At 51.5% G+C, this 12,337-nt stretch overlaps 4 protein-coding genes across 4 annotated transcripts; all 4 read left to right on the forward strand.

Annotated features, from left to right (window-relative positions):
- Positions 1-1,295: 1,295 nt before the first annotated feature.
- On the forward strand, positions 1,296-3,742 carry GT037_002620 (mis6-domain-containing protein; the record flags this gene model as incomplete). The annotated part of the gene is made up of 6 exons (XM_038927667.1): positions 1,296-1,362; positions 1,423-1,798; positions 1,847-1,918; positions 1,979-2,102; positions 2,206-2,373; positions 2,426-3,742. Coding segments are annotated over 6 exons (2,124 nt in total), but the record flags the coding sequence as incomplete, so codon positions are not given.
- Positions 3,743-5,907: 2,165 nt separating this feature from the next.
- On the forward strand, positions 5,908-7,617 carry GT037_002621 (uncharacterized protein; the record flags this gene model as incomplete). The annotated part of the gene is made up of 5 exons (XM_038927668.1): positions 5,908-6,276; positions 6,324-6,432; positions 6,481-6,549; positions 6,801-7,199; positions 7,268-7,617. 5 exons carry the CDS (start codon positions 5,908-5,910, stop codon positions 7,615-7,617), a joined length of 1,296 nt encoding a protein of 431 aa, XP_038788946.1.
- Positions 7,618-9,728: 2,111 nt separating this feature from the next.
- GT037_002622 (uncharacterized protein) lies at positions 9,729-9,938 on the forward strand (the record flags this gene model as incomplete). Its single annotated transcript, XM_038927669.1, has 1 exon — positions 9,729-9,938. The coding sequence occupies one exon, from the start codon at positions 9,729-9,731 to the stop codon at positions 9,936-9,938; it is 210 nt and encodes a 69-aa protein (XP_038788947.1).
- An 874-nt stretch (positions 9,939-10,812) lies between these two features.
- Positions 10,813-11,979, forward strand: GT037_002623 (swirm domain-containing protein fun19; the record flags this gene model as incomplete). Its single annotated transcript, XM_038927670.1, has 1 exon — positions 10,813-11,979. The coding sequence occupies one exon, from the start codon at positions 10,813-10,815 to the stop codon at positions 11,977-11,979; it is 1,167 nt and encodes a 388-aa protein (XP_038788948.1).
- Positions 11,980-12,337: the final 358 nt, after the last annotated feature.

The raw sequence follows: 12,337 nt of genomic DNA on the forward strand, positions 1-12,337 counted from the left end.
CCCAGGGGTACAACAAAGCAGCTATCCAAGGTTGCATGTAGCCATATCAGAAGCCCTCTGATGAAGTGGCAATGTTGTGTGGTCATCGATCGCCAAGTGGTCTGCAACCTTGCTGATTGTGCCTGACGATGCAAACACCCTGTCTAACTAAGGACAAGCTTCTGATGGTGGATATCAGCACTATTGGCAGTAACAGTGGGGTGTACCAGAAAGAAGATGAAGAATGTAGTACAAGACCTCGGACATGCTGTCTCCGCGTGTAGATAGAGCAGTGCATCCTCAACCATGATAAGTGCGAATCTTGCTGATTGGATTACGTTATCGAGTTCGTAGCCTTGAACGGAACGACAGAAGCGTTGCCGAGGCGTGTTGGTGTATATCAGTAACGAGCACAACAGACGTATGATTGCATGGCGACGGTTGCGTCGGGTAGTAGCGGAATCGTGTGTGCTGAGAATAGAAGACGCCACATCTGAACGTCGGCCCAGGATCCAGCAACAGTAGTGCTGTGAGTTTAATGACCTGGAGAGGACGAAGGGCGATTCTAGAGGCCAATTGGCCGGCCTGATAAAGAATGACAAAGATCCAAGGGAAGCCATTCCACTCAACATGGAGCGAGCGCCATCAACCGGGTCGACAACGTAGTTCAACATCTGTTGCACGTAGACCACAGGTCAAGGGGAGTATAGCATGCGGGGGCAGTACGATTCGCGTCAAGGTTGCAGAAGGCGTGCTTGGGTCGATCGTTGACCTGCAAGGCGACCATTCTTTTTTGACCAGTAGGAGCCGCGCGAGCCGCTTCCATTGCACCCAATGCTTCTCGTGTAACACAAAAGGTCGGTTCTGATGTGGCAGCGGGCGACAACTGCGATGCATGCTCCAGTGATGGCTCGGACATGCGGGTGATATCTGCATGATTGATTGAATCAAGCACAAGTAGCGTGAACAAGCTACGGATAGCTAGACCGGCTTCCGCGCTGCTGTGTGCCCAGACTAGAATACTAGCGATGAACACCAGATCTGCAATACACCAGCTGGAGGTTTGAGTCCATGATGATGATGGAAGAAATGTGGGTGAAAGACGCGTGAGTTGCGCGGCGGTGGTTAGTGGGGCTTGCTCGCTTGATCGGAAGTGGGAAGGCGCGAGTAGGGTGTCAACAACCATCGCGACAACGCGCCCACGTAATCACCAAAGGCGCATACAGCAGGCTGACCACTGTCTTAGCATATGCATGTTGCACTGACAATGTAATGCTATCCGTCACCTGTAACTTCACATCGACTTCGCTCCAGGCCCGCTATTGATGGACTCTGCAGAAGAGCAGCCGACGCTGCATGAGACGCTAAACCTACTGCATCAAGGTAAGTGTCGCTATGCGGCTATGAATTCCATTCAGGAACAGTGCTTACACAGGCCTGCAGCATCTAGAACGACTGCAAAACAACGGACAATCAAGGTATCTAGTATAGTCGATGTCATCTGCCGTTACGCCTCAGAGAATGGTCTTGACCAGGATGCTCTCCGAGACATTGTTCAGCTCGCGTCGGTGAAGACATCACTAGACCAAACAACCATCACGACCTTGATCAAGAACCTGTATCCATCTCAAAAGGTTCCAAGCGATGTTGTCATCACCATCATTGGTGCTCTTGGGCAGGGCAAGGGCAAACCATCGCCAGGTACACAAGACAGCCTTGTAAAGTGGCTCATTATCATACACGAGATTATCGAAAGCTCGACAGTGCTGTCTCGCTTGTACGGCGTGCTGTTTGGCATGCTTGATATGATCAGCATAAGGTGTGTCGCTCCAAGCAGATACTACACTGATCCGTGCTAATTTAGAAGGACTTCCGTGTGCCATCTACTCTCCCTCATCACTCGTAGAAAGCACGTAAAGCCATTCCGGATACAGCAACTGTATGCATGACACCACTAGCAGGAAGAGAATTTTGACAGCGACGACTAACGCTACTGTAGGCTCGAGCTATCTCGCGGCCTCGGCAATGAACCAGCGCTCCAAGGTCTTCTCCGTGTTTACAAGGATTACTATCCAGATATCATTCTGGGCAGCACATCTACGAGCCGAAAGTCGTTCGCTCCGGTGAGTACCCGTCCCTCGTGTCACCATAGGTGTTACCTTAGATCCTCCACACCATTTCCCCGCAATGCACCGTCACACTGCTGAACGCGGGCTAACTTAACAGCGACCGGATTCCGAATGGCAAGCCAGAATTCTCGCAATTCAAGAGGCTAGTGTGGCGGAAGATGACTCCAACGCGGATAGGCAGCACGGGTTCAAGGTGCTGCGAAGGAGACTCAAAGGTAGAAAAGAATCGATGATTCCAGACGTGCATACCTATCATGCGACAGAGGTACGTGAAAACGTGCTCTTTTCACTATGAAAGCATTGACGTTGTATGACAGAACTCGGTAACCCTCGAGGGTATTGATGGTGTGGACGATTTCGTCGAAAAGCTCGACAGGATCGAGCCACCAGGTCAGCTGGTAGCGGTCCTCACGGACCCACTACTACAGAAATACATCGCCCTCAAGCCATCGCCGATCAACACCGCTCGACTGCGAACGTGGCTCGCAGCATGTCTAGAAGAACAATTCGATGAATACCGACAAGGCACTGGGAACGCTCAACACCTATCTGAGATCCTCGATGGGCTACTGAGGTACGCTCGATTCACGAAGAAACTACATCGCCCAGCACGAGCCTTTCTCCTCAAATATCTGCCGGTATGGAACGGACAGCAAGACCGTGCTACTGTGTTGGGGCTTGTCTCCTACCTCCAGGTTTATGACTTCAATGCCGACTATAGATCCTATTTCAAACATATTGAATCTGCCCTAGCAACCCAGGGAATCTCAGCATACACCACGCTAGTCGACTTCTATACAGCCCTACTGATGAATCAGATCAACATGACTTCCACGGGTTCCGAAGACATACGAGAAGCGGGCCAGGAAGTATTGGAAGACATGATGGAGCATGTGAGGGACTTGTTCACCTCGGCTCTTCTGTCCGTCCCACCAGGTTCTGGCATCGACCTCACATCTTCCATCCTTTCCTTCTACGAACACCTCAGCGCCTCCTCGAACCCACACGTCATCCCGATCCATTTACCGCCTATGCATCTCGTCTACCTGCTCGCCCAAGACACGTCCGCGACGACTCTGTCCCGCATATGCGGCATCATCGGGGCGTACAAGTCAGCCTTTGACGCGCATCCCAAGCCAGTCAAAGTATATTACCCACCAGAAGTTACCGATACGTTCAACCAGTGTCTGCGCGACTTGTATAACCTCGTATGGGTATCTCGCGGCCTTGTTGCGCAAAAGGACAAGTCAAAGGGCTTGTACTGCCGTGACGGACTTCGCTCCACACTCGACAACTACCTCAAAACTGTGGACCGAAACTATGCTATTGCGGGTGCGTTTACCTTGTCATTCAATCCGTGCTTGACGTCGCTATCTGCTGCGGCGTGGCGTGCGATGGAGAGGCGGGAAATTGACAAGGTGGGCGAGGGAATGATCAACAAGTATCACACTGGACCTGTTGGTGAGAAGAGCCTGGCATTGCTTAAGAAGCAGGGTGGTGTGAGCGTGGACTGGGAGGGTGCACATGGGTACAAGGTCTTTGTGTTGCAGTGGTTGAATGAGAGAGGGTTGGGTGGGATTAAGGATTTGATGTTTGCCACTGTTACTAACTTGAAGAACACGGGTATTGAGTAGTCGTCGAAAATCTATCGAAAAGTTGCAGAGTGCAGTCTTGTTACGTATGCTCTTGTATCTGCGTAATGAAGGGTATGGTCAAGGAGAGGGAAAGATCCAAAGTCATTTTTCGCTACAATTTTGTGCAAGGTGACTTGCAGGAGGGCTGTAATGCTTGGATGGAGACAGAGGGTGGTGTCAGTGTTGAGGGCGGACTGAGGCTCAGCTGTGTTTCGGGCCGTAAGGAAGAGGATCGCGCCAGTGGCTGCTAGAGCATGAGTGGTTTTCATGCCTATGCTGTTCTCGGCAGGGCGCTTGACTAACATAACATGTTTACCTAACGTTATGTAAAGCGGCGTCCGTTAAAGACCTGCAACTAGCATAGATGACATTTTCTCCTATTCTAGCCTAGTGCGTCTCAACTGCAGGGCTTCCCTAATTATACTTAGAGGTGGCTCGACAACAAGCCGCTGATGAACGTCACGAAGCGAAGAAAGCGCGCAGAGCTGGCTGCGCAACGGGGGCTTAAGAAGCAGCAATGCGACGCTGCGACTGCACCAAGAAGTCACGATACACACGATAAGAACAAGCGGGAGGCCTTCCATCCACATGGCTAGTTGAAATCCGAGAAAGCGTCGTTTTGTTGTTGTTACAACAAATGGTGTCAACGCTGGTCTTCTGGCTGCGTCTCCCCTACCTAGAGTTACCAAAAGCGGCCGTACAAGCAAGACACCAACGAGGTTAAGATAGTGCAAAAGCTGCGCAAGCTTCTGAATAGTAATGCACTAGTGATTCTCGCCATAATAGGCTTTGCGTAGTCCTATACAGCACCATCTTTCCAGTTGTCCCACATCCGTGGGATGACTTACATCGCGTACGGGCACTGTAGCGCCAAGTTCATCTCAAGGCGACTGGGACCCCGATTCGCGCCTCATATTGAGCAGGGCGGTCATAAGGGCTGCGAGGGGTGTGATTCTGGCTCAGGACTCAGTTGTGCGCGCTTCATCTCAATTCACGCAGTCAGCTCTGGAATGATATGGTCGACTGTGTTCGAGAGAAGGCTACAATCGAGCGTATGGCGGTCCGTGATGAATGCAGTGTCAAGCAGTTCAAGACACCGATCTCGTCGAAAGTGTTGGACAAGGAACGAACACACACTCGCCAGGAAAATAACTCAGGAAAGAAGCAGAGGATCATAACGAACACGAACTATTCTAGAGAACCAGTAAAAATTAACGTTCACAAGTCAAGGCTCGTGTCGTTGAGTGAAAATCAACGGAGAATCCATCAAGCATAATCCGAGTGTGAAGGCGAGGTCAGAATAGCCACTTCAAGAATCTGGGAATCCGTTCCAGCTTGGAGAAAAACGGGTGGGTCCAAAGACCCATGTTGCGCAGTTAGACGTTAGCTTCGGTGCATTACCTGTTCGATTATTCATCGTCCAAGGGATTTATAGATCAGTGCACAGACATGGATGGACTAGACACGCAAATCTGACGATGTGTACAGGGCAATGACTATTGAACAAACTTCAATCCGTGTGCCAAAATGATTCGCTCGTACCATATCAGGCCCTGTAAGAGACGATCTCGGACACTTAACATTGCGGGACGCACCGTACGATTGCTTGGGTTCTAGGATAGCTTCCAACGCTCCGGACGGATTCCCAGAGGTACGTATGTGTGACAATCATATGATTATACTCCTTGAAAGTACATGTGGACGCTAGAGCAGCTGTTACGGTGTCTATTTTGCACCGAAACCAAAGTACATGACAAGGAAACACACGATGGCAGACATGAATGTTTTGTTTTGATGTAGTGGATCGAGGACAAGATTTCTTCTTCAGATATCGACTACCATGTCTCGTTGAGAGATTGCCATTCCGTTCTGCGTAGTCGTCATTCACGACATGCGGTACTGAGCCTTGGCTGCGTCTGTGTTTCTGATATACCCTGTCAAGACTTGCTTGGGCAATCCATGATCTCCCGGGTACATTCGAAAACAGCAAAAGGTTTTACACTTGGCAATCTACGCTACAGGGTCAACTGCATGGTGACGCAAAAGATTCTCTCTTGTATCACCGAGCTAAATCCCTGCGGGTTCTTGACTATAAGAAGCGCCAGACTCTTGCTATCTAGGGAGCACTTTCATCAACGTTTTGATCAACACCTCTATTCGCCGTTATGACGAACCCCAAGCCCTCATTTGTTCCTATATTGGAATCGCCATCCTTGGATATGACCACGATGTCGATGCCAATCATTACTACAATATCACTTGCTGTTGTAGCTCTGATTTCGCTCGCCATCATCACCTCTAACAAATCCAAGATTCCTCTTGCAAATCCCCCAGACCGCTTCCACACAGCGTTTTCTCGTCAAGTTGAATTCATAACACACGGGCTTGAGGTCGTAGAAAATGCCAGGAAGCGATACGGCAAGCAGCCTTACAGACTAATCACCAATGTTGGAGAAATGCTTGTGCTCCCGCCTTCGTACGCTCAAACGATTCGTAATGAAAAGTCTTTACACTTTAGCACAACTTTTGCACAAGTAAGGTACACAGACCTGCTTTGTGAACAATGTCATGCTTACTCCAGGGGTGGGATTTTCACGGCTATCTAACTGGCTTCGAGCCTTTTGCTACTCTTGGCGATAAGAGAGATCTTGTACAGAAAGTAATCGAGAAGCAACTCACTAAACAATTGAGTTCGTGGAGACTGTACTGAGTAAAGCGCAGCACTAACTATACCGCAGATTTTACATCGAAGCCACTTTCTGATGAAACCTCTTTCGCCCTCGATGTTGTCTTTGGCGATTCTTCAGGTATGGGTGAAATTACATACGTTTCACGCAGACTAACAGTTTGCTAGAGTAGAAAAAGACTAACATCACGAACGATATACTTAGCGTTGTGTCCCGCCTGTCATCAAAGATATTCCTTGGAGAAAAACTTTGCCGCAATGAAAACTGGATCAGGTTATCAAAAGAATACGTCGTCACTGCTGTCGAATCCACGAAAAGTTTTCTTGCATGGCCTAGGTACTTGCACTTCATGATCCCATGGGTTTCAAAAGATGCCAAACTAGTCATTCGCCAGCTCGATGGCATCCGCGCTATCCTTAGACCGATTCTGGAGGAGAGGGAGCTGATGAAGGCTGAAGCCAGAAAAATGGGTACGCCAGTTCCGGTCTTCGAAGACACGTTGGAGTGGCTTCAGGAAGAGAGCCAAGGAGCTGCGTATGACCCTGCTGCATACCAAATGCTCCTTACAGTCGCCGCCATCCACACGACCTCTGACTTGCTTAGTCAGGTTATTATGCGTCTTGGAAACGAGCCGCATCTTATCGACGATTTGAGGGCGGAGATTGTATCAGTTCTCGGCGCTGAGGGGTTTTCCAAAGCCTCAATCGCTAATCTGAGGCTCATGGATAGTGCGCTCCAGGAAACACAGCGAATGAAGCCGTTACAAATGCGTAAGTGATCTTTGATCTTCAATCTTCGTAGAACATTAATGCACAGTTTACTAACTGTTGCAAACTAGTCGCCATGAGAAGGATTGCAGAGAAGAAGATTGTTCTCTCGGACGGTCTTACTATCAACAAGGGCGATCGTCTTGCGGTGGATGCACACGCAATGCTTGATCCAGAGGTTTACCCAAATCCAGACAAGTTCGACATTTATCGATACCTTCGCATGCGCGAAGATGGTAGTAACTCTACAAAAGCGCTCTTTGTCACTACTAGCCCCGAAAACCTCACCTTTGGCCACGGAATTCACGCATGCCCTGGACGTTTCTTTGCTGCTCTTGAGGTAAAGATTGCGCTTTGCCACATTCTAACAAAGTACGACTGGGAGCTTCTACCGGGATCAAACTTGGAGCCGTTTGTTTAGACTGGGGACCAGACGTGCCTTGATCCTAGGAATATGTTGCGCTTTAGACGTCGCAAAGAGGAGATTGACTTTGATTCTCTATCCTACAAATAAGCGTTATATACTTGCAACCATTAGGTATCGCTTTTTAGGGTCTAGGTACTGTTAGAAACATCTAGTGTTCCGAAAACTTACCTGTACAGAAATGTTATATTAGGTTGCTCAATCGCATTGGAATGTCCTGCATTGGCATCACCACTCCTTCACTGTGATCGAGATTGTTAAGATAGTCCATCTGTAAAGACTGCGCTATCCCGATGACTTACCTGTCGATCAAAAAGAAAACCTAGAACATCTCCAAGACATGTTGGTTTTTAGAGACTACCCGCACCCCAGAGACCAAGACACACCTGATGGAGCAGTCGCGACGGGAATGCGGGAGTACGCGAAGGCGCGACGCTCAGTCCACAGAACCACGTGAGATGGACCAGGTAACGTGATCCGGTAGCTTCCGGTGTCCAGACCTACAATGACATTATCGACATTCTGATCTCACGAGTACGTATTCAAGTCTTGGTATCTGCCAGCGGGCACGTATATTGCGTCATTTCAGCAGCCGGCTCTCCAATGCCCTTGCTTACATCGTGTACGCTGAGATTGTTGGCCAATTCGACACGACGTCTTACCACGCACTGCGTACGTGCCTGCAGCCTGCTTCTGCTGACAGGTCGCCTCGCCGTCTATTTTCGGCGGCATTCAAATGCAATACCCATGCAGGGCGAACCTGGCGCCTGCATGACATCATCTCACAACGTGTGGTAATCAAAGGGACGCCAACAAACTGCTTTTGCGAGAACCATGTCCACCATGAAACAAGATCCTGCAGCACCCCCATTGTTGACAACTCAAACAGGAATGGCATGTCTAGCGGGGTCAGTGATGCAGGGACTGGTGCCCTGTTGTGTAGTGTGGAACTTGCGAAGATGGGGCAGCAAGTCATCTGGTCGCATTGTCCTATCGGTTCGCAGTCGGCTGACCAGATTTGGGAGGGCAGCGCTGGGATGCGCAGATCTACCCGCACGGCGCAGAAGCGCACATGGCCAGACCTTCTAGACTGATGAGACGTATGTGACGGTGTTCGATCATGGCGTGGTTTCGCATCGCCATCGATACGCTTTCATTCGCACGGGCAAAGTATATCGAGTCAGTTGTCGATTAGCATTGTATTTGCTTTGGCCGCGGAACCTACTCGGCATCGGTCTGGGCCGTGCAGTTGTCCGGCGGGACTATACAGATGAGTGAGGGGTATGGCGGAAGCGATGTTCCTTGAATGTCGATATGGAGCGAGGGCTTTCAAGGCAAAAGACGGTATCAGGCGGCTGAGGTCAGATGGCAATTTGGGCGGTAACAGCGCTGGGCGGGGAGAATACAAAGAGAGGTTGAGGGGTATGCTTGAACCCCCTCCCCCACAGACACGATAACGACGATAAGACACCCCGGAATGTTCTAAAGGATGACCTTTGACGAACCGGGAGATGGTGTGTGGACTGGTTGCCCCGTGAGCTGCTGTGTGCGGAGTTGTGTGGGAGGTGTTCAGATGATTGAGGCGTCATGGTGTAGATGACCTACTAGCTATTATGTCCTGCTGAGCTCCGGGACTTTCACATGCAAGAAGAGCGACATGAGCAATCGATAACACCTGGGCGGGAACGTACCGCAGTTGGTGCTAACGATGCAGACATCGCCTGTCTACCCGCTGCGAGACATTGGCGTGCCCTGAGTGAACCTTCTAGTCGGCGCTGGTGCAATTGTGCAGCGCCTGCGCCAGTGGCGTTGGCACTACGGCCGCTTGAGAGAGAGGCCATGTCACAAGACCATGAACGGGTACCGCTATTCCACAGAACTCGGTGAGCAAGTCTTCGGTAACCGCCGCTGACGGAGAAGGGGGGTCAGATCCATGCAGAGACAGACCCAATCAGTGCGCCACTCGCCTTGAAAGGCAGTTGCAGTGAATTGGGTTTCTCTGGCAGGTCAAGCGCAGGGTCAGCTAGGATGTGGAGCATGCGGAATAGTCATGTTTGCATTATTGACGGCGGTCAGACTGCGCATAGCGTATGAGGCGAAGATCGAAGATGACGGAAGCGGTGACTGTCCACCGGAAGCGATGTGTAGAGTGGTATGGGATTGGGCGCTGCTGTGACACGCTGGCTGGGAATTGGGCGCCCAATCGTACGGCAACGGTGGACAATGGTATGCAATTCGGTACCATATACATGCAATGGAAAGAGGCCAGTCACAAAGCTCGTCAATGGCAGCAGGAAACGTGTATAGTCTACTCATGACGAGACAATGCAAATGTCGGGGATGCATTGGTTCGGCCCCGACTCGTGCGGGCTAGCCGGGTTTGCATAGACGGAGCGACAAGTAATTGCTCAGCAACTGTGCAGCAACAGTGACTCAACTCTGACTGCGACGAGCCCATTGCTCGCTCCATGTCCGCACAAGCTCCGCCTCAGGCGTCGCCCTGCAATTGGCCGCTCTAATTGGAGCCCCCTTCGTCTTCCTTCTATTCACTTCTTGGCCGCCCGCATTCGTCAGCTGCCGGCCGCGCGCAACGGGCGCTCCTCATATGGATGATGCCTGGCCTGGGGGAGGAGGAGAGCCTGGCACGCGCCAACCGCACACCCTCTTTGTCTGGTTCGCTAGCACATGGGCCGCAGTGTCTCAAAGGCAGAGTCACACTGGCCTTGTTCGCAATCCTGTAGCCTGCTGAAACCCCGACGACCTTGGGTGGTGCTTCTTATAACTCCGCCGCCCACCCCGTCTGTTTCGGGACGACTAACCTACCATCCAATTCAACTCGTCCTATCTCCGCACTGTCAGTTCGCAGCTAGGGTTACTAATTCATCACTGAACAAGCTGGTCTAAGCAGTCGGTCGGACCATTCTGCCGGATTCCACGGTCACGTTTGCGCCCGCTCGCACCTGACGATATAACTGTGGCGAAGCCGTTTACTCAACCAAGGCTGCCTGCCACAGCTTCCACTCACATACCTCGTACCCATTGAAGCATCCCCCCCTCAACCATTGTTCGCATTACCAACGCAGCATTTCCTTGTGGCTGCCTGGACGCAACCAAGTAGTCAAATACCGCTACCGCCCCCGACGTTGCGCTCTTACCAAGGACAAACTTTCAGCACCCACACCCACCCACGCAATGGCAAACTCGCCCTACAAGACGCCCCCGAGCAATCGACTCACCGTTTCCTCGCTCCTCTCGCCCCCTGAGATGAAGCGATCAGAGTCGTTTGGCACATCAATTCCGCCTGCATTTATTCAATCGCCCTTTTCCTCGTTCAATTCAGGAGCTTCCAAGTCTGCCAGCAGCCCAGACATGACCCTCCAGGCAGCAGCCGCGCACCGCATCGCCTACGCCTCTCCGCCAATCTCGCCATACGACACACAGGCACAAAAGGAGAACATGGAGAGCGCCGACGAACAATGCACGCGGGACCCCCAGCTGTTCGCTCCGGCCGATGCAGCGGCTCCCATTGCTGACATGCCGCTGTTCCCCGAGGAGTCATCCGAGTCAGCCTCGCAAGAGGCCATCACCGCGCACATGAACTCCAAGGATTACGCACAGCTAGAGAGCAAGCCGAGTCGCGCAGACTACGAATTGACCGCCACATTCGTCTCCAATGTCTTCGCCTTGGCCAAGAAGGACCCGAAAGCGTGGTGGGCTCAGGAGCGACGCTTCGACAGCTACTACGGCAAGCCAACCGGCGTGCAAAAACGCTCACCCTTGAAGAAGCTTGCACCTGCCCCATCGTCGCGGTCCCGCCAGCCCAAGGTTGCTGTTCCCCGGCTGCCTCCTCGCACTCCTCGCGCCGCACCCAAGGCCAAGCGCACGCCTCTCACACAAATCCACGACTCTTTCGACACGACCATGACCATGACCACCACCTCACCAAAGTCAGCCTCTCCTAAGCCTTCCCGACCAGCCACCAATCGCGACGACTCCGACTACAACGCGATTCCAGATTACTCGCCACCACTTGATACGCTGCCCAAGGGCAACACCAAGATCCTCAAGGCTGAGTGGAAAGGGCAAGCGCTGTCACTGGCCGACGATCCCGATCGTGATCTTCTGCACGAGGCTGAGCTGAACCTCGCTGGCACCCTCCGCCTCAACTGCGCCACGTATCTTACGAGCAAGCGACGCATCTTCCAGGCTCGCATCGAGGCACTCAAGATTGGCAAGGAGTTCCGCAAGACGGATGCGCAGCAGGCGTGCAAGATTGACGTCAACAAAGCTAGTAAGTTGTGGCAGTCGTATGATCGTGTGGGCTGGTTCAATCCGGAGTACTTTCGTCAGTATCTCTGAACGATTCGCATCGCAAACATGGGATATATAGCACACGGCACCCTTTTTCTTTTCATTCCCATTCCACGTTTTCCTTGGTTACGATGCATCAATTTGTTCATCGCATCTTCGCGGCTCAATGTTCGAGTCCGCTTTTCTTGGATAAGACTGATATGAACAACACGGAGGGGACTCAGGGCTGTCTTCCTCTGGCATGATTTACGATGGGCGTTATGGATATCACTGTTGGCATGGATAGGTGTTTGGGACTGGGCATTGCTCTCCCACGGCGTTTTTGGGCTTCTCGACTACTAGTTTGGTTTTATTCTACGGCATGCGATACCCCTCAGCTCACACCCGTTGTCGCCGCAAATGCAGG

The sequence above is a fragment of the Alternaria burnsii genome, assembly GCF_013036055.1.
Source record: "Alternaria burnsii strain CBS107.38 chromosome Unknown 746, whole genome shotgun sequence".
NCBI classification, from domain to species: domain Eukaryota; kingdom Fungi; phylum Ascomycota; class Dothideomycetes; order Pleosporales; family Pleosporaceae; genus Alternaria; species Alternaria burnsii.